The 24,100-nt window shown below is 36.5% G+C and overlaps 1 protein-coding gene across 1 annotated transcript; it reads right to left on the reverse strand.

Moving 5' to 3' along the window:
* Positions 1-3,415: 3,415 nt before the first annotated feature.
* LOC107887660 (uncharacterized) lies at positions 3,416-4,110 on the reverse strand. Its single transcript, XM_016811903.1, has 3 exons — positions 4,013-4,110; positions 3,716-3,899; positions 3,416-3,619 (listed from the first exon to the last, which is right to left on the reverse strand). Exons 1-3 carry the CDS (start codon positions 4,108-4,110, stop codon positions 3,416-3,418), a joined length of 486 nt encoding a protein of 161 aa, XP_016667392.1.
* Positions 4,111-24,100: the final 19,990 nt, after the last annotated feature.

Consider the following 24,100-nt stretch of genomic DNA (forward strand, 5'->3'; position numbering starts at 1 on the left):
ATATTTTGAAGAATTCCCTACCCATTTTCGCTACACACCAATTTCGACTTGCCCAGAACCCGTCCATCCAATAACACACCATTTGTGGACAAGGCACCACATATATGCCTATAAAAGCCACATAACACATTGTGAACAAGCCACCACATAATTCCTGATAACGACCACATAATTGTAGATAAACTACCACATAACTTCCACCTTTCACAAGACCCACACCATGCATGTGATATGGCCATTTGTCAAACTTAACACATATAATTCACTTTTCACATTTTTCACATGATCATGCTTATTATCTCACATAACTCATATTTCTCCATTTTACACGTATGCATGTAAACATGCTCACATTTTCTTATATCACATATTATTCATTTTTATACACTTTAGCATGCTTTAATATATTTTTCATATTAAATTCTAGATCTCATCACACATATCTATATAACACATATTTAAATCATTAACATATCAATTAAGCCATGTATCACATAACATAGAGATGAGATTTGCACACATGACATCGTCACATCACAAATAATGATTTTCATGAAACTAAAGGATTAAGATCACTTACTTGGATTTCCTTTTGATAAGCTCTTCAACTCCTCTTAGAGTACTTTATGTACTCTCAAATAGTTATTTAACAACATATTATTAAAAATGAAAGTGACATATTATACTCAAATTTAAGATTTAGATCCCACACCTTATATTATAGATCCGATTATCATAATCCTATTAGAAGATTCACTTGGATCTAAACACGGCAGGTGAATCTAATGCACCAAATATGTATTTTAGTATAGATCCATTGGATATGGTTTATTACTTAAAGGTTGATTATTGAAATAGATCTCACCAATAGCTTACCTTAGATCAAAACTTGGATCTAATGCCCTCGTTATCACTCTACTAGATTGGCGTCGTTTGGTCCTTCAAAAAACATAGGTACAAGATGTCAACACATGAAGAATGAAAGTATCTTATACCATTCGGCTATGATGGAAAATTATAAAGAGAAAAAAAATTCTCAGTGCCTCTCATGTACAATTCTCAGTGCCTCTCATGTACTTACACTACTCGATAACACAATGAAATCAATGACGAACCTCGACAAAGGAGTGGAGAGGTTTAACAATCTACAAGGATTATATGATTGATGAGTCTTGGTCACAAAATAAATAATTATGATTGAATCCTTAGAAGGGAAGGGAGAGATTGAAATAGAAAGAAAAAGGGGAAATCGAAACCCAACGAAAAAATGGTGTCGGCAATGGTGGTCGAATAAGGTGAGAGAAAATATATATAAAGAGTGGGAGGGTTCGGTCATAATATTGAGAGAAAAGAGAAAAGAAAAGGAGTGGTGGAGGAAGGTTTTCCTGCAGTGGTTCGCAGTGGTTCACAATGGATCATGGTGGTGACGGTGGTGGTGAAGGGCAGTGATTGAAAGAAGAGAGGGGAAGAAGAGAACCTTGGATGCTGATATGGAGGTGGTGAAGCTATAGCTAGTGGTGGAGGAATTTTAGGTGGTAGTTGAAGGTAGTGGTTGTTTTGTCAAAAAGGAGAGAAAATGGAGTGGAGATGATAGGAAAAAGAAAGAAAAGAGAAATAATGAGAGGGGTGGACGATAATAGGGTGTTTTGCGGTGGTTAACACTTGATTTTTGGCGAGGATGAGATTAAAGGAAGGAGAGAGAACATAGGAGCATAAAAGGGGATCATGCTCCCCAACTTATGGCAAGTTTGACCTATAAAAGGGGAAAGGAATCAAACCAATTAAGGCAAAAATGGGGTTGGATGACAATACTTGCACATGGGAAAAGTGTGAAAAAATTTTAATAAAATATGGGAGTAAGGGATTCGAACTAGAGAGCTCCTAGATAGCTTAGGAGACTTGCTACCACTAGACTACACCTTTCCTTGTTTTTGTTTTTGCACTAGAATATAAAAAATATAGGATATGACAACTCTACCCTCCTTAAAAGAAAAATTTGTCCTAAAAATTTACCTAATGGGAAGAGGTGAGGATATTACTGTCGTATCACGTCTTTCGGCTCCCAGGTAACCTTATTGGAATCGTGATTTCTCCATAAAACTTTTACAAGTGGAACTTCCTTCCTTCTCAACATTTTGACATCTCGATCAATAATTTGCACTAGTTGTTCATCAAAAGTCAAGTCATGATGGACGTCAATCTCCTCAACTAGGATCACATAAGAAGGGTCGAATCGATATTGTCACAACATAGATACATGGAAAAGATCTTGAATGCAATCCAATTTTGGAGTTAACTCCAACTGATTTGCCATTGGCCCAACTCTTTTGACGATGTGGTAGGGTCTAATGAACCTCAAACTTAATTTTCCCTTGCAGCTAAATATCGAAACTTTCTTCCAAGGGGAAACCTTAAGGAAGACTCATTTGTCCACACTGAACTCAATATCCTTCCCCTTCAAGTCGGAATAAGACTTTTGTCGATCTAATTCGGCCCTTAACCTATCCCAAATAATTTTCACATTGTTATCAGTCTCTTGTACTAGATCTGGTCTTAACACTTTCTTTTTCCCCAAATCCATCCAACACAAAGGTGTCCTAAACTTGCTCCCATAAAGTGCCTCATACGGAGTCATCTAAATGCTCATCTAAAAACTATTATTATATGCAAACTTCGCAAGTGGTAGATGTTCCGCCCAATTACCCCATAAATCGATCACACAACCTCACAACATGTCCTCGAGAATTTGGATAACTCTCTTAGACTATCCATCAAACTGCGGATGGTAAGCTGTACTAAAATTTAGTCTCAAACAAAGGGCCTCATGCAGACTCTTCCAAAACTGTGATGTGAAAGGAGGATCCCGATTCGATATGATAGACAATTTCAATAATATATAATCTACCCAACCTTTGCAAGGAATAATCGGTGCACACTGGCAGAAAATGAGCGGACTTTATCAACAGATCAACTATTACCTAGATGGAATCTTTCTTAGATGGGGTCAAAGGTAGTCCACTAACAAAATCCATGGTAATACACTCTCATTTCCTCTGAGGGATTTGAATAGTCTGAAGCAAACCAGAAGGAAATTAGTGTTCAGCCTTGACTTGTTGGCACGTCAAGCATCATGCCACAAAATTTGTCACATCACGCTTAAGTCCTGGCCACCAATACAACTCATGAAGATCTTGATACATCTTATTACCTCCAGAATGCATAGCGTATTGGCTAATATGCGCTTCCCGAAGTATGGACTACCTCAACTATAAATTAGAAGGTACAAAGAATCTCCCACGATAACACAAAACTCCAACAGAGTTAAAAACGAAATTTGAAGTTTTACCCTCTTCAATGAGTTTCACAAGAGGCTCTAAAAACGAATTTGAAGTCTATTTCAAATTAATCTCCTTGATCAAGGTTTGTCACACATGTAATCCTCAAGAAGTCCCCTATCATCAGATAAACTCAATCTAGCAACCATTTCCCCCAACTCAGACATGGACTTCCTACTCAATGCATCTACATCCACATTAGCCTTACCCAGATGGTACTCGATGGTACAGTCATAGTCTTTTAGAATTTTGATCCAACATCTCTGTCTTAAGTTCAACTCCTTCTAGGTTAGGAGATACGTAAGACTCTTATGATCTGTATAGACAATCCATTTCTCCCCATAAAGATAGTGCCTCTATATCTTTAGAGAGAAAACTACAGCAACCAACTCCAGATCATGTGTCGAATAATTGCACTCATGTGGTTTGATTTGTCTCAAAGCATAGGCCACAACTTTCTCATCTTGCATTAACACATAACCAAGATCGGAATGAGAACCATCACTGTAGACCACATAATCTTTCCCAGACTCAGTTGGATCAACACAAGTGCTTGAGTTAGAACTGCCTCAAGCTTCTTGAAAGTAGCCTACTGCTCATCAATCCACTTAAACGGTGCAATCTTTCTCAATAAATTAGTCATCAGAGCCGCAATCAAGGAGAATCACTCATCAAACCTCCAATAATAGCCAGCAAGTATAAAAAACCTCTGAATCTCACTAACATTCTTGGGCTGCTTCCAATCCAAGATAGCCTCCATTTTCTTTGAATCCATGTAAATCCCCTTAGCAAATACCACATGTCCCAAAAACATCACCTCTCAGAGCCAAAACTATCACTTACTAAGTTTCGTATACAGTTGTTTCTCACGTAAGGTTTGAAGAACTAACCTTAAGTGTTCCTTATACTCCAACTTAGACTTGGAGTAAATCAAGATGTCATCAATGAAGACTACGTCAAATTGATCGAGATGGGGTTGAAAGACTTTATTCATTATGTCTATGAAAGTGGTGGGAACATTTGTAAGACTGAAGAGTATCACTAAAAACTAGTATTGCCCATACCGAGTACTACAAGCAGTCTTCGGCCCATCAACTTCCTTCACTTGCAACTGATAGTATTTCAATCTTAGATTGATATTAGAGAAAACTATAGCACCTCAGAATTCATCGAATAGGTCATCAATCCTCAGCAACGAATACTTATTTTTCATAGCCAACTTCTTCAGTTGACGATAATCAATGCACAACCTCATAGACCCATCCTTATTTTTCAAAAAAAGTATTGGAGCTCCCCACGATGACACAGTTGGCCTTATAAAGCAATGATCAAGTAATTATTGTATTTTTGCGTTGAGCTCCTTAGGTGTCATGCGGTAGGATGCAATGAACACTGGTGTTGTCCTAGGCAGAACTCAATTCCAAACTCAAAATCGCGCTCTGGAGGTAAACCAGGCTGCTCCTCAAGAAAGACGTTGGGAAACTCTTTCACCACACAAATATTCTGCAATGCCACACTATCTACATTTGTATCCAAAATGTATGTGAGAAAAATGTCACACCCTTTATGAACCAATTTCTCCACTATTAAGGTAGAGATCACATTAGATAGATAATTTCAACGTTACCCAACCAAGATTATCTCATTCCCAACAAAATTCCTAAGAGTAACTAGTTTAGTGTCACAATCAAGGATAACCTGATGCTCACTTAGCCAATCTATTCTCAAAATAAGATCAAATTCTTCGAAGGGTAGTTGCATTAGGTCGGCAGGAAATACCACACCTTTGACTTGCAATAGGAATCGCTTATAGATCTTATTTACATGCACAAATTATCCTATGGGACTAGGAATGATCACATCACTAATAGTTTCCTCTACCTGAATACCCAGTTTTTCAGCCATCACATATGATACATATGAATGGGTAGAGCCATTATCTATCAATGAAAAGTAAGGAATAGCATTAACAGTAACGGTACTTGTTATCACATCTGTCGCATCACAATCTTCTCGGTGTCCAGTCGCATACACAAGTACTAGTTGCCTTACATAAACTCAGTTAGCACTTTAACATGGTGCTCGCTGTCTCTGCCTAGTATTACAGCCTCTATTCTGACCCTGAGCTCAGTGTGGCTGCTAACTAGCTCTCTGATTCAGTGTATGATTCTGACCTTGTGCCTACGTCTGCTCATTTAGTTCAGGACAATCTCAAATCTTATGATTCAATGATCCACATCTTAGGCATGCACCCATACTTCGCCAACACTCACCTGGATGTCTCTTGCCACAAGTGACATAATTCTAGTTTCTATCTCCCGTTGCGACAAAGTTCTGACAGGGTCAATCATCTCTAGGTCGTTTAACTGGGCGCTGAGTCTACCTACTAGGGTTAGAATCTCTCTTTCTAGTAACTTTTGCTTGCTCATTTCATTTGAGCTCAATGCGTCTGACATCCTCACAAATCTTAGTCTTGTCCACCAAAGCTTCGACGACCCTCTCTTGAAGCGGAGCTACTTGCATCATCAAGTCAGATCTTAGCCCAAACTCAAATCAGGTGCATTTATCCTGGTCACTTGTTACGATACCAGGAGCATAACGACTAAATCTCAGGAACTCAGGCTCATAATTAGCTACGAACATATCCCCTATCTAAGCTCAATAAATTCCAGCCTCCTATCCTCAACGTACCTCACGCCTATACACTTTAGCATGTTTTAATATATTCTTCATATTAAATTCTAGATCTCATCACACATATATATAACACGTATTTAAATCATCAAAATATCAATTAAGCCATGTATCACATGACATAGAGATGAGTTTTACACACATGACATCGTCACATCACAAATAATGATTTTCATGAAACTAAAGGATTAAGATCACTTACTTGGATTCCCTTTTGATGACCTCTTCAACTCCTGTTAAAGTACTTTGTGTACTCTCAAATAGTTCTTTAATAACATATTATTAAAAATGAAAGTGACATATTATACTCAAATTTAAGATTTAGATCCCACACCTTATACTATAGATTCGATTGCGACAATCCTATTAGAAGAGATTTCGCTTGGATCTAAACCCGATAGATGAATCTAATGCACCAAATATGTATTTTAGTATAGATTCATCGGGTAGGGTTTATTACTTAAAGGTTGATTATTGAAACAGATCTCACAAACTACTTACGCTTAGATCAAAACTTGGATCTGTTACCCTTGTTGTCACACTAATGATTTTCTAGATTGGCGTCGTTTGGTCCTTCAAAGAACATAGGTACAAGATGTCAACATATGAAGAATGAAAGTATCTTAATATCATTCAGCTATGAGGGAAAATATAAAGAAAATAATATTCTCAATACTTCTCATGTTCTTACACTACTCGACAACACAACAAAATCGATGATGAACCTCAGTGAAGGAGCGGAGAGGTTTAATGATCTACAAGGATTATATGATTGATGAGTCTTGGTCACAACTTATGGCAAGTTTGACCCATAAAAGGGGAAAGAAATCAAACCAATTAAAGCAACAATGGGGGTTGGACTGTAATGCTCTAATACACATGGGAAAGGTGTGAAAAAATTTAATAAAAATAAGGGAGCAAGGGGATTCAAACTAGAGACCTCCTAGATAGCTTAAAGGCTTGCTACCACTAGAATACACCTTTCCTTGTTTTTGTTTTTGCACTACAATTTAAAAAATATGGGATATGGCATACCTGAAACATAACACAAAGAAATAAGGTCAAGAGAACTTAGTGAGGCAAACACCATTTACTTGAATCATTCTTGCATGCCGCATTAAATATTTCAAGAGCTATCTTGTTGGTCTTATTCTTCATCAAGTCTCTAACGAAAGCTACCATTATTTATGTTTCTTTATTCATATTCGTTAGAATACCTTACTCTGAGTCCATTTCCTTCTATTTAGTACCTTTGAGACCTTACCTTCATTCTCCGTTCACCAAGCAATAACTTCCTCAACTTTAGGAAGAAACCCATATACAGGTAATTGATACTTCTTTTCGAGCGTGTCATGTTTACGTTCATTTTCAGAATAATTCTTATTATCTCTCTATTCTCTTAGAATTTCCATTTCTATACAAATCTTAACCATATCGAATACCTTACCATAATATCCATAGATACGTTTTGTACTTACTGTTCTCACTATTTTCATTTAGGAGCAATAAGAATATGCCTTTCACTTAGTACAAAGTTTTCCACAAAGAGCGACCTCCATGGTCCATTCTTGGGAGCCTTTCTAGAACATGTCACAAGCGTACCCCATTATGTGATTCGTGAAAACTTTCTATATGGAATTCGCCAAAGAGGATGTTCCTTCGAAACCCGCCACAAGGGCATATCCTTTATTCTTTGCCGTGAATGTTGTGATGCCCCAAACCCGGTTGGGACGATCTGACCCAAATTTTGAACATCACATTATTTACCAAAGTGACTCTCCATTTAAAACTTTATGAACCACACCAACCAACCATACACACCACACAATTTTAAAATAATTCATATAAGAAATTAGACCTAAGTGCATGTTTTTCTAAATTAATCATTTATTTCACACACCAAAAGGTATAGGTGTACCTTAATACTCGATGGTCTCCCTTAGCAGCAAAAATTTGTTAGTTCATTTAATTATCACCACATTAAACAAGTAATCAAACCATCCAGATTAGTAGTCAAGTAAGCAATTATAATGTTCAAAAATATAAAATAAAAAATAGTTTGTAATGTCCATTTACAACCCGTTAAAAATTTTATTTAAAGAGTCTAAGTCTAATTCTAGTACTAAACCCTTGGGACAACCCACATTGCTATCAATTTGGAGTTTAAAAGCTCAACATACATACTCTAAACAAATGCCTTGTGATGAATCACTGATTTGCCACCCTCTTCGCTAACCCGCGAAGTATATATCTACAAGGTAAAGTAAGAAGTGTAATCTTGGTAAAGTTTAGTTAGTACACATGCATACAACACAACACACCAAACATGTTAGGATTTAAACAAACTTAAATAGTTCACATAATACAATTTTCGTACTCAACATAGTGATATCTTGGCAATTTATGAATATGAAACATAGTCAAATTATATACTCATTGGATAAACAGATTTCCAAAACACATCATATGACTCATAAAGTCATATGCTATCTACATGTAAGTGTAGCACTTATGCTCACTCTCTCCAAACACTTCACACTATCTAGAGTGAATGGGGTTATGCTTGACATTCCCTTATCTCTCCAACGATATCTCAGGCCATAATGCCTAACACATAATAAAAGGGGTGAATACTCACAATCCTATGGAATGCCAATGATATCTAAAGGTTTCAAGTGTTCACATTACCAACATATCTAGTTAATCACATTTTATTACACAATATAGTTGGCTCGCGTCACTATTGAGCTTGTACTTAACATTTCACAATAATATAATTTTGCACTAATCAAAATTCGCAAAATCGTAAAACTCATAATTCGCTTACGGGTTCGCTCATGCATAGATGTGCATTATCAATAAAATTCACATGTTCTAAAAGCCCACATTATATATATTTTTTATTTTCGTTCGCAAATATTACAAAACCTTATACGAATATATATTTTACATATATACATATTTATTTAGTGACCTTTGTCACATCAAATTTTTAGCATACATTAAAAGCATATATATTATAAATCCCCAGACGCATATATATAAGTATATATATAACATAACCATAGAGGCATATATATTATATATATTAGGACCATAGACGTATGTATATATTTTATACATATAACAAGACCCCACATATATTATATAATTATCGAGACACATAAATATGTATTTTATATATATACCTATTTAGAGCCTCTGTCACGTTAAATGTTAGCAAGCTTTTCAAGCCCCACATGCGCATATATATTATATACATAAATTTAATTAATACAACAACTCACAGTTAACAATCTACACACACACACAACATTTTTAATGCACAATTCATTGACACATGCAACAATCAAATTCATAATTCACACACACTTATCATATCAAGTATCTAGTGCCAAGTTTCGCATACCCAAGTGGGGGTTCGCAAGCCTCATTTTGACTCTCTAGATCTCGCAATTCATGCTAAAACATGGCATACAAAATGCACTCACCTGTAGCTCACCACAGTTCGTCGAACTAGACAACTTTATGCTTGTCTTTATCCTAGTTTGTTGAGGCTCCACCAATGTTTTCAGCTTCGCACAAAAAATATACATATTACTAAGCATTCAAAAACAATCGAACTTATCTCTTTGTGTTCATACAACGGCTCTCCACTCACACATACTTATTCGGCTTATTTCATACAATATATTTCGCTTAATTTCTTCTTTTTAACTTAATTAAATATTTATTTTCTACCTCCTAAACTCTAACTAAGGTTTAATTATAGATCTAGATCTTTAACTTTGCTCAATTTCTTAAATTAATATTTCTTTGGAAAAAACACTATTCATCCTCATTCTCAAAAGAAAACCATTTAATCCATGCAATTACTTAAAGATTTTGATATATTGAATTTGTAAACTTATTAATCTCGTCAAAATATATTGAAAATCATTTAAAAAAACATCTTTTAGCTCTTTATTATGAGATTCACCATTTTTATGCAAAAGATATTTAAAACCATGAATCTTTAATTTTCTTGCTTAGATCTATGAAAATTCAAATTAAAAACACGTAATAAAATTTTAATACATAATAAAATAATGTATTTACCTTTAGTTCGAAAACCTCTACGAATTTCTACCAATTGAGCAAAAATGAGCTAAGTTTAGTTGAGAAATTGGAGAAGAGTGATTTTCTTGCAAAATTGAAGGAATATGGGGTGTTTGGATGCCAAGAAAATCTAAAAGGTGTAGAAATTTTGAGAGAAAATTTTCAATCTTAGATCTAACATATTTTTAAAATGAAAGAAAAAGCATGAAAGGAAACAAAATAATAATACACGGAGGATGGGTGGCTTTTTATAACCACTAATTGTTTTTGAAAATTGGTCTATTTGCCCTCTAAGTCATCTCTTATTTCTCTGTTGTTCTAATAACTCCCCTTTTAAACTACGAGCCTTAATTTACACATTTAAACTCTACTTTAACCAGTATTCCAAATTAGTCCCTATTAATCTTTACATTGCCTTGATTATTAATATCATTATTATTTAATTTAATTTAATTATTATTATTTACTGTTATTAACTAATTTTGTATTTTATCCTATTTCAGCTTCTACGACACAAAACCTAATTTTTCTCTTGAACCCACAATCTAATACCCAATTTTACTAACCCAATTTCGGGATGTGACAAACGCTCTAAGTCCAGAATCTACCTTTCATATCGTTCCCTTCCTTATTCGTCAAAAATTTCATTCCTTCCGAATAAGTCATGGAAATCATTCCCTTCTTTCAGGGTCCACCATAGAGGCATTTCCTTTAGAAGATTTCCATAAGGGCCATCCTTTAGAGTATGCCACAAAGGATTCCATTTTCTTAGTTTGCCACAAAGGCTTCCATTTTCTTAAATTGCCACAAATGCTTCCATTTTCATAGATCGCCACAAAGGCTTCCCTTTTCTTAGATCGCTACAAAGGCTTCAATTTTTTGGTGTGTTCACGATAGGGATTCGCCTAAACTCTCATTGTGTGAGGTTTACCCCTCATCGTCCTTAATAATATAGAAAACTCCATTCGGTAATAACCTTCCTTTAGTTCATTCCATACTATGCCATAACCTACTAGCTATGGTCTTACACTGTATGGTTCTTCCATATGGTGCCATGGACTTTTTCTTTCATAGAATCGTGTTTAAAGTCTTGACGGACTCCTTTCGATGACTCCGCGAACACAGACATAGACTCATCATACTCTGACTCAATATTGACAAGCATAATTCATAACATGCTCTCAATGTACACTTTCCAAATTCACATCACATACTTTGTTTATCATATGTCATGCAATTTATACATACATGGTCCATCATTCATTCTACACAAAATCGTCATAGCATACTTCTCTGGCTTTAGTTCCATAATTTATTTACTTTTCATAGAAGTTTCTAAGATGCACAATCACACACAAGAGTCGGCTTAGGGACTCACCTGATTCTCACCTATTGCATCTCCAAAACTCCAGATCCAAACTCCCATTAAGCCACCTGCAACAACTACTGCTACAAAACATGGAAACTTATCAAGATCTATCCTTATACCACTTTTTCCATCATTTTAATGTTGGGAAACTCCTAAGTAGTGCCTTACATCCTTTATCTTATGGATCTACCAAGTCTACCAGATTTACTCTTCCCAATCATAGTATAGAAGGTCAAAAATCTTACCTTAACATGGAGCATTCACAGGTGACGATCCAGATCTCCAACTTAGCTTAAGAAAAAGAAGGAAATACTTTATGTTCCTTTAGGTCTAGACAAAAATACTTCTTGGAAAGGAAGAAGAAGAAAAACTCCTCATTTTTTCCAATCCTAATTATTTAGATATACAACCTTTGTCCCTATGGGAACTTGACACACACCATAATCTTGTTCAATCTGTCGTACAAGTGGTTTATAGCTGAAGAGAAATATGAATGAAAACCCAACTTTTGTATATATAGTAATTTCATCATTCGATTCTAACCACCTTGTTAGAACGTAACTATCCCCTTGATTGACCAAACTTGGCATACTCCACTCTTCAGTGATAACCCGATTGCCTAAATATCCATAATAAATTAGAAAACTCCTTTCCTTAAACATTCATCCTTCCTAAGACAAGCCCTCGTAATAATCTAATGCCTGCTATGGGCCCACTTTTACACGCCAAGAGCATAGGCTGGGTGGATAGCACTACGCTGCTCAGAGTACTACTCGGTTTACCCGTCAGTTTTAGAACCTGCCAAAATAATATGTTACACAAACCATATGGCGTATAAGTTCAAATATAATAACTTCATTAAATAGAACATTTTAATTTAAAACCAAGCATTAATACTCCATAGAAATATCATAAAATAGAGTCTTAACAAAACATAAGTTCTTAGTACAAATCATTTCCAAATACACTTATGCGCCACCCCACGAGTCATGCATGATACAAAACAAAATAGACAGCTCACAATAGCAGTAGTACTCTGGCGTATTCCTTCTAACAAAGCCTTCATTCAATCAACAAGATTGAGAAGGAAAAGGTAACAAAGTAAGTTTATAGGAACTTAGTGAGTTCCAAAGAAAACTCATACATAATATTTCAGATAGTACAATTGAACGTTTTTGAAAGATTTAGACATATTCACATAGTACGCCCAATGGCATATACAAAACACAAACAGACTCAGTACGCCAACTTACTTATCACTTAGGCGTATATTGTACGCTAGTTAAACATAACTCAGAAAAATCTATTCTCATGCTAGTCGCATACCCAGAATTCAGAATCAAAAGCATATCATTCAGTCTTATTCACATATATTCTCCCCTTAACTCGTCGTATCATTTTCATTCAGAGAACAACATGTTTTACCGTGATTTGTCAATCTAATTTGTAATATAGTTTCTCTACTGAAGGCTAAACAAACATATCTACTCATCTATATCACCTCGTCAATTCACATCATATCATACATAGCAAAAGCAAATGGTAGTGGTTTAAGTATAAACTGACGTTTACCATACGTCACAAAAAGACTACACTCAAATAAAAGACTTTGGATAACCATTATCCATGCAACACCACACAACATCTTTCGTCCATTACAAAGGAGGATTACTTACCTTACACGAATTATAAAATAAAGAAAATTACAACACATGAAGTAAGAAGGAACTCACTAGAAACTCTAACACAAGTCTATAAAGCAGGCCATTTGCCCTTATCACTTGGACCTTCGCTAACTTCTTGAGCTAAAATAAAGATAATAAACATGTTAGATCATCAATAGATCAAATCTGATCATGCATGCAAGAATCAACAGTGCTCAATCCAAAATTAAGAAGTTTCCTTCCTCACTCATTATTCTAACATCTATGCATGCAAAACGAGAAACACGTAAATGACTTAGAGGGTAACCTAGGGTTCATCAGTAATTACTAGTGAGTTGGTACTCATTTAGAAGTTAGTTGAATATGTGAACCTTACTTTGAAGAGGTTTTTTGAACTTAGGTTTTTAAAGAGTTTTCAGAGACAAGGATTAGTGGAAAATCAGATGATTCTACTAACTCTCTTGATTCTCGTGATTAAGTGCACTTAACATAATTTAAGTATTGTTATCTATAGTAGTCTAGTTCTTTTCTAACTAAATATTAACTTAGCTAACCAAATTACCATACTTAAAAAATAATAAAAATCTAAACAGTCGCAAACTGAATAAGTTCGCCCAAAGCATCTAGGTTGGGCGAAAACTTAACAGAAGAGTCTACCAAACCACAGAACCTACCAAAACTAAGAGTTTTCCAAATGGTGCAATAAACATAATTATATAATTAGCCAAGACAAACATTTTACTTACTCATATATATCTTTATTTTACCAATTATACACCAAATAGTAACCAGATATAGAGACTTCGCCAGGCGGGCTGAGGATATTGCTCTTTCATTAAAATTTTTCTTTCCCTAGTAGCCTCTTTTGTGTTATGATTTCTCCATAATACTTTAACTAAAGCAATCCTCTTATTTCTAAGCTCTTTCACCTCTCTTATCAAGATACGAATATGCTCTCTTCATAAGACAAATTCGATTCTACCTCTAACTCTTCAGTTTGCTCAATATGGTCTGGATTTGATCTATATCTTCTCAGCATAGACACATGAAACACATTATGAATCTTTAACAACTCTGAAGATAAAGCAATTCTATAAGCCACTAGTCCAACTTGCTCTAAGACTTCTTATGGCCCTACAAATTGTGGACTCAACTATCCTTTCTAACCAAATCTTGTAATCTTCTTCCAATGAGAAACTTTTAAGAACACTTTATCACCAACCTCAAAAGAAATCTTTTTTCCTCGTCAAGTAAGCATAGGCTTTCTAACGATCCTGTGCAGCTTTTAGATGACTACAAATGACAAAAAAAATTTCTTCTATTTCACACTCTAACTCAGGACCTAAAAATTTTCTTTCACTAAGCTCTATCCAACAAGTGGGCGTTCTACACCTTCTACCATATAGAGCTTCAAATGGAGACATTCTTAGACTTGCATGATAACTATTGTTATACGCAAATTCAACTAGATGAAGATAATTTTCCCAATTCAGCCCACAGTTAATTACACAACTTCTTCACATATCCTCCAGAAATTGAATAACTCTTTTAGACTGACCATCTGTTTGAGGGTGGAATGCAATACTGAATTGCAACTTAGTTTCCAATGATCCCTATAATTACTTCTGGAATATTGAAGTAAACCTTGGATCTTTTTCTAAAACTACAGAAGATAGAATTCCGTGTAGGTGCACTATCTCAGAAATATAGAGCTCAGCTAATCTTTCCGTAGTATAAGTAGTCTGCACTAGCAGAAAATGAGTTGACTTAGTAAGCCAATCTACTATCACCTTGATACGAGCTCATTTCGGATGTAATGACGAGTCGTAATGGATTCCCGATCGAAATTAGGTAGTGTCGACTTTAAACGATTTCAGGTCTTTACGTTTTAAAAGTTGTATGACTAAAGAAGCAAAGTTGTTTGTTAAATGATGATTGTTGGGTTATTCAATGAAACAAGAATGAACCCCTATTAGCAAATGAGGACCCGGGCTTAAAACATTTCAAAGAAAAAGGGATGAATATGAATAAAATCGAGACCCTCTATTTAGCAAAATAGGAACCTTTGGTATAATTTTGAACACCAAACCAAGGGTGATAAGTTCGGAAACAAAGTCAGATTGACGCCACTTATGAAGATAAGTCAAATGAGCTTTGGAGAATAAAGGGAGTGAATTAACTCGCCAAAAATATAGTTCATTCAGAATTTTGGCAAAGAGTCCTTTTACAAGAAAATCAACAACTATTTATAGCCTAAAAGTCTAGTAACCGAATGGACAAGTTCATGACTTAAAAACTAAGCAATCTTGAAATAAATTCAAGCTTTTGATTCATTGGATGGCTGTAGATTCAGCAGAATGGAGATCAAGGGGCAGCTTCTAAATTAAGCAAATGAATTTGGAGATTCATGCAACAGCTAAATTCGGTTAATGAGTTTAATGGACTCATTCAATAAGCAACTTTTGCTGAAAAATCACCAGAATTAAAGAGGGAACTTGAGCAGCCAATTCAGGTGTGAATGGACGATTTTGGAAAGCCTCATGGTGTGAACAAGCTGAATCGAACAACCAAGGTGTGAACGGTTGGTGTGAAATGCATTAGGCTACTTTGGGAAGATAATCGGCCAACCTTGAAGATTGATATGGCTGCTAACTCTTGGCCGAATAGTTGTCTTGAGTAATCCCAAATTAATTCATCTCCAATGCATGAAATGTACCAGCTGCAAATGTATCTCCCCATGCATGAATCTACATGCATGGATCTGTCCAATGTATCTTAAAATTTGGCTGCACCTAAACAACACACATGAATTAATTAAATTAAACAAATTCAGCTGAACTAGTTTAAAACATAATGTAAACATTCTAATTAACATTGTGACAACTTAAATATTAACTAAACATGACACATAAATTCAGTTGGACAGTTTTAACACATGTATTAAATTAAGACAAACTTAATTAAATCAAGACATATTTAATTTAACTAAGACAAGACAAATTAAACACGTATATTAATTAAAGACAAATTAATAAGCTGTAGTAAAACTTAAGTAAATGCTTAATTTAAATGGTCCAAATTCCAGCAGCAAATATATTAGCTGGAATGAAATTCAGCTTCCCAAAAATTGAAAATATTGACTTCATTTTTGAGCTCCTTGCTTTCACTTTCCCATGTTCGTTCCAACATTGCTGAAATAGCTTCCTTAAAATGTTTGGCTCGAGCTCGCGTTATCGGACCAATTGGCAACTTGATGGCCTCTTGTTCGAACTCCCCTTGGTTCCCAGGCAAGCTCACATCATTCCCCTCCTCTTCAAAACGATATGTCCTCAAATCGCAATCTGCATCAAATAGAGACAAATCAGAAACGTTAAAGGTCACACTAACATTGTATTCACCAGGCAAGTCCAGCTTATAAGAATTATCGTTATTTCGTTCAAGGACTTGAAACGGTCCATCCCCTCTCGGAAGAAGTTTAGATCGTCTTTGCGTAGGAAATCTTTCCTTGCGCATATGCACCCAAACCCAATCTTCCAGCTCGAACACAACACGCTTCCGACCTTTGTTAGCTTGTTTTTCATACTTCTTAGTCTTGGCTTCAATATTGTCTCGAACTCGATGGTGCAATTTCTTGACGTAATCAGCCTTGCATTTTCCATCTACATGCACAAGTTGGTTAGTAGGCAAAGGCATTAAATCAAGCAACGTTAATGGATTGAAACCATAATCAATTTCGAAAGGAGAAAGTTTGGTAGCCGAGTGAACAGCTCGATTATATGCAAACTCCACATGCAGTAAACAATCTTCCCAAGCCTTCAAATTTTTCTGGATGATTGCTCGAAGCAATGTCGACTAAATTCGGTTGACCACTTCAGTTTGGCCATCCGTTTGCGGGTCGGAAGTGGTAGAAAACAACAGGTTGGTTCCGAGTCGCCCCCATAGTGTCCTCCAAAAATGGCTAAGAAATTTCGCTTCACGATCGGACACTATCGTCCTAGGCATGCCATGGAACCTGATAACTTCTTTGAAAAATAAAATAGCAATATTCACGGCATCATCCGTTTTATGACATGCTATAAAATGGGCCATTTTAGAAAACCTATCCACAACTACAAATATTGAATCTCGGCCATTTTTACTCCTTGGTAAACCTAGCACGAAATCCATGGAGATATCAGACTAAGGGGTTTCAGGAATGGGTAATGGCTTATACAAACCATGGGGCTTTATTTGAGACTTATCCCGCTTGCATGCAATGCATCGATTACAAAATCGTTCGACGTCTAGTCGTATCTTGGGCCAAAAGAAGTGTTCGTGGAGTGTAGCTAAAGTCTTGGCAAGTCCGAAGTGCCCCATCAACCCACCACTATGCGCTTCTTCAATAAACACCTCCCTAACGGATCCTTGGGGTATGCAAAGTTTTCCTTCTCAAAATAAGTGCCCGTCATCTCGATAGTACTTCTCGTAGGCTCCCTTTTCGCATAACCTGAAGAATTCACCAAAGTCAATATCATTGACATATAAATCCTTAAGAAATACAAACCCCATCAATTTAGCATCCAAAATATTTAACAACGCATACCTTCGAGATAGTGCATCAGCCACTATGTTTTCCTTACCTTTTTTATATTTAATAACATAGGGAAAAGATTCAAGAAATTCTACCCACTTAGCGTTCCGCTGGTTCAACTTGTGCTGCCCTTTCAAATACTTCAAGGATTCCTGATCGGTGTGTATTACGAATTCTTTAGGCCAAAGATAGTGCTGCCATGTTTCTGAGGCTCGAATCAACGAATAGAGCTCCTTATCGTACGTTCGATAGTTTAGTACTGCACCATTGAGTTTCTCACTAAAATACATGATAGGGCATCCGTCTTGCATCAACACGGCTCCAATGCCTAAACCTGATGCATCACATTCTAACTCGAAAGTTTTATCAAAATTCGGCAATGCTAACAAAGGTGCATGAGTTAAACAATCTTTAATTTTCATAAAATGCTTTTCTTGTTCTTCTCCCCACACAAAGTTAGAATTCTTACGGATAACCCCAGTTAATGGCGCGGCCAATGTGCTAAAGTTTGGCACGAACCGACGATAAAAGCTGGCTAATCCGTGGAAACTTCGAACTTGGGAGACATTTGTTGGACGAGGCTGTTCTTGAATCGCCTTAACCTTCTCATTGTCAACTTCAAGGTCTTTCGAGCTAACAACGAAACCTAGAAACACAATCTTGTTAGTACAAAAATCGTATTTCTTCAAGTTAGCATATAATATCTCTTTTCTCAAAACTTCCAAAACAACCTTTAAATGTCTTACATGGTCATCCAAGGTCTTGCTATAACTCAATATATCGTCGAAATATACTACGCAAAATCTACTAATAAATGGTCTTAAAACGTGATTCATAAGTCTCATGAATGTGCTTGGTGCGTTCGTTAAGCCATATGGCATAACGAGCCACTCGTAAAGTCCATGCTTCGTCTTGAAGGTAGTCTTCCACTCATCACCTTCGGACATACGTTTTTGGTGATATCCGCTTTTGAGATCAATTTTTGAAAACAAACTTGCGCCACTCAATTCATCAAGCATATCATCCAATCGTGGTATAGGATGTCGATACCTGATGGTTATCTTGTTTATAGCACGGCAATCTACGCAGATTCTCCACGTTCCATCCTTCTTAGGAACAAGAAAAACAGGAACGACATAGGGACTAAGGTTTTCACGCACATAGCCCTTCTCAAGAAGTTCATTCACTTGTTTTTGTAGTTCTTTTGTTTCTTCAGGATTGCTCTGTTAAGCAGGACGGTTTGGAATCGCGGCTCCCGGCACCAAATCTATTTGTTGTTCAATTCCACGAATAGGTGGTAACCCACTCAGGATTTCTTCCAGGAATACGTCTCTAAATTCCTGCAACATAGACAAAACAGAAGAGGGTAACTTGTCATCACCAAGCAGACTTTCCTTGTACAAAAGAACCAACAATGGTTGTTTTAACAACATCAATTTCCTGACTTCTCTCTCTTTTACATACAAACTCTTTTTTTCATTCTCATCACTCGTCTCTTTTTCTTTTTCTTTTGCATCGTTCTCTCTTTTTTTATCACTCATTTTTTTGCTTTTCTTCTTTTCTACACTCTTTTCTTTATTCTTTTCATTTTTTTGTTCTCGCTCATTTTCTTTTGATTTTTCAATGGAACTCCTCATTTTGAGCTGATCTTCATAAACTTGTTTGGGTGTTAGCGGAGCTAACGTCACCGTTCGTCCCAAATGTTTAAAGGTAAATCAGTTTGTGTATCCGTAATGAATCTCACGTTTGTCAAATTGCCAGGGCCGTCCAAGAAGAAGATGCCCCGTATGCATCGGCACAACATCACACATCACTTCGTCTTGATATTTTCCAATTGAAAATGAAATAAGCACTTGCTTTGTCACCTTAAGTTCTCCACCATCATTAAGCCATTGGAGCTTATACGGACGGAGATGTTTGGTGGTGGCCAATCTGAGTTTCTCCAGCATCAACGTACTAGCCACGTTCGTACAGCTTCCTCCATCGATTATGACACAACAAATCTTACCTTGCACTTGACATCGTGTATGGAGGATATTTTCGCGTTGTTGTTCATTTTCACCGCCTTGCAAAGTAAGGCTTCTTTTCACAACTAAAATTTCTCCATTTTCGTCTTGTTCTACTTCATCTTCGAGTTGTTCAATGGCCTCATTCTATTGTTCACTTTTAGATTCAATCTCTCCATTGTCTCGAACGAACATCGCATTCCGGTTTGGACATTGGCTCGCGATGTGACCCCTTCCAAGACATTTGAAACACTTTATGTCTCGGGATCTATTTGGTTGGGCTTCCATCTTTCCCTTACTCGTTTCAGCATTCGGTTTGTTGAACTTTGTTGCACCACTCACTTCTTTAGTTTGGCTTGGTATGTCACGTTTGTTGGTCACTTGCCCCCACCTAGATGTTGAAGAAGTATTAGGGAAAGTTCGTGACGTACCTTTTCTTTCAAGTTGTTTCTCAACCTTTATGGCCGTATGGACCATGTCAATGACCTCGACGTAGTGGTGTAGTACTACGATATTTGCAATGTCACGGTTAAGGCCGGTGAGAAATCGTGCCTAGTGGCTTCTCTGTAACACCCCGAACCCGAGACTGACACCGGAGTCGAACACGAGATGTTAACAGACTTTAAACCCTTTATAAAAATATTTCTCAGACACTGCCAATCTGCGTACTAGTCGCTTTAAAAATCATATCTTGAGTTTCACAACTCGAAAATCAGTTTCGTGATTTTTCCCTGAAACTAGACTCATATGCCCATCTACATATTTTTTTCTAGAATTTTTGGTCGGACTAATTAGTACAGTTTATTAGTCAAAATCTCCCATGTTACAGGGATCGACTACACTGACCTTTGCGCATTACGACCTGGATATCTCCCTGCACAGAGCTTCAATACTGATGCAGTTTGTTTCTATAGAAACTAGACTCAGAGAGGAATCTATCCATATATGGTATGACTCCTAATTGTCTCTGGTTAATTTATAATGAATTTCCAAAGTCGGAACAGGGAATCCAGAAACCGTTCTGGCCCTGTCTCACGAGAACCTGAATTCTCTTAACATACTGTCCATATGATCTTTTCGTTGCTTCTATATGAAAATAGACTCATCGAGATTCGAATACATAATTTATTCATCAATTTATTCCACTCCTACTATTTTTAGTGATTTTTCAATCTCACGTCACTGCTGCTGCCAGCATCTGTTACGAAAGCAACTATGCCCATTTCGTGATTTCTCCTTGATCTAACTAGTAATTCGTCATACATATCACAAATTATGATCATGACTAGCCATGCCAAAGGCTAATCATTGTCAAACATCCCCCTACTACACTATTGCCATATCATGAATTTTAACACCAAAATAATCAACCATGACATATGGCATAAAAAGGTTGAATTATCAAGATTTACGACCTAACGTTATGAAACCAAACCCAACCAAACATTTATGCCATTTTCGCATGGCTAAAAGTTTACATACCAAAGTTCAAACACAACATAATAGCCTATACATGCCGAAATGTTCACCTAAGCCGACTAAGAAGAAAGTACCAAAACTTGCTAGCCGGTGTGATGACTTCGACGACGGCACGATCACGCAAAAAGAGACGAGTCCAAGAAACCTAGAATAGGCGACAAGCAAACACCGAATGAGTATATAACTCAGTAAGCCATAAGCATTCCACAACCATCCATTAATAAAATTATCACAACAGGAAACAATGAAATGAGGTTAAGTACTCCATCCATACCAAACTATACCATAATTCCTTAAACCCTATGGTTCAATCTCATACCAAGTCCTACATTGGCCTTTCATGCATCATTTTATTTTCGTTATAATCATACAATTAAACGAACTTTCACCTATTCCACAATGAACCTTATGTACGTGACTTCAACTATAATCGTCACATAGGTTCAAAACTTACCAAGCTCAACTCCAAATATAAACATAGCGCCTATTAGCCATGAACTCAAGGTACTTACCTTTTTCGCTGTCCAAAATTGACTCGGTAAAGTCGCACCCTTCATGTAAATAATTTATAGAAAATATATATTGGGTTCGCACACATAGTGCTTAATAATCAACCGCGCACACTTAGTGCCATGCACTTTAAACTCACACACTTAGTGCCATGCATTTCAAGTTCGCACACTTACCTTTTCCGCTGTCCAAAATCGACTCGGTAAGGTCGCACCCTTAATGTAAATAATTTATAGAAAATATATATTGGGTTCGCACACATAGTGCTTAATAATCAACCACGCACACTTAGTGCTGTACAATTTAAACCCGCACACTTAGTGCCAATCTCATGACCGTGAACACTTATTGCCCGCACACTTAGTGCCGAAAACCAGCCACTCAATAGGCTTCACTTCCTTTTTACATTCGACAAATTTCATCTCTACTTACATATACATTTGTATACATTTCATCTCATTAAACACAATGGTATAGGTATTACGATCCTTTAAATCAATACCAAAGATATGCTTAATGACTTACTTGTGTTAGGTAAGATGGTTCCAACTCGGCTACTCGATGGTCTTTTCTTTGCCTTTGCTCGATTCTCCTCCTTTAACTCCTTGAGCTTAATCAATAAATCAACTAGTTTAACCGCCTTGCTAAATATTTACAATCCAATGACACATGCATATGTATGTTAGTATATTCGGCAATCACCCTTACTAATCACCCACTTGATCAATTATGGAGAATCAAAGTTAATATCACAATGTGTACCCTATATGGCCCATTATACATAATCAAATTTAACATCATCTATATATTTACTCATATGGCCGAATATACCTAATCATACATACACCTAAGCAAAAATAATTTCTAAAATCTTTATATCATTTATACACTAGTAAAGCATCCTCTCCCTTTCCATCAATTTAGCACATGCATTACTCATTAACCTACAAAAATTATATTCGGCCTTAGCACACAACTTGCTAGCCGATTCTTCCCCATCTAGCAACCAATGCACATATGTGCTCACTCAAAAATGCTAAAAAAAAAAGAGATTCAAGAATCATCAATCCACCATCACATGCATCATTAACAAGCTTCATATTTAGCATGCAATGGCATTAACACAAACTCCACCTAGGCCGAATCTTAACTCATCTTCATGCCTCATCACCACAACATCAAACATCAAAATACCAACCAAGAATGTAACATGCATGGCCGAATATCATCTCCATCATTTAACAAAGTTTGAACCATGGCTAGGTAGATTTCAAACTTACAACTTAAAATATACATGAATCTCAAAGAATAATATCAAACATACCTCAATCTACTTACATGCATGGCCAAACTTCCTCCTAATTCTCTTCCAAACCAAACATGAAGCAAGAACTCCTTCCTCCTCCCTTAGAATTTTCGGTCAAAAGAGGATGAAAAAGGATGAACAAGTTTTTCTTTTCCTTTCTTTAGCTCACGGCAATGGGGGGGAAACAACCACTCATTTTTTTGTTTTTCCTTTCTTTATTACCCATACTCCTTATTTTATTTTTTTCCTACATACCTCACTAGGCCAACATGTTCCCAACATGTTTCCACCCATAGCATGGCCAACCACTAGCTCAAATTTTGGGTAATTTGACATGCAAACCCATCATTTTCACAACATGCATTAATAGACCATTTTAAATTAGCCTATCATATTTTCACCATGTCTCATATCGATCCCTAATTAATAATTTCTCATACAATTGGCAAAATTGGAGAATGAAACTTCCACATACTCATTTACACACATAATAAGCATAGAATATGGAAATTAAATATTTTTATGACTCGGTTTTGTGGTCTCGAAACCACTTCCCGACTAGGGTCAATTTTGGGCTGTTACAACTCTCCCCCACTTAAGAAATTTTCGTCCCCAAAAATCTTACCGGTAAATAGGTTTGGGTATCGTTCTTTCATCGAGCTCTCGATTTCCCAAGTAGCTTCCTCGATCCCATGTTTGAGCCATAACACCTTCACTAATGGAACCCTTTTGTTTCGCAACTCCTTCACTTCACGAGCTAGGATACGTATCGGTTCTTCTTCATAACTCATATCGGCTTGAATTTCAACCTCTGATGGGCTAATTATATGCGATGGATCAGATCGATAGCATCGAAGCATCGAAACATGAAAGACGTCGTGAATCTTTTCAAGCTTAGGGGGCAAAATCAATCTATACGCAACCGGACCAACTCGTTCGGAGATTTCGTACGGCCCAATGAATCTCGGGCTCAACTTGCCCTTACGGCCAAACCTGAGTACCTTTTTCCAAGGCGAAACTTTAAGGAACACTTTATCTCCCACCTGATATTCAATGTCCTTTCGTTTCA

This window comes from Gossypium hirsutum, chromosome D03 (genome assembly GCF_007990345.1).
Source record: "Gossypium hirsutum isolate 1008001.06 chromosome D03, Gossypium_hirsutum_v2.1, whole genome shotgun sequence".
Classification (NCBI taxonomy): Eukaryota; Viridiplantae; Streptophyta; class Magnoliopsida; order Malvales; family Malvaceae; genus Gossypium; species Gossypium hirsutum.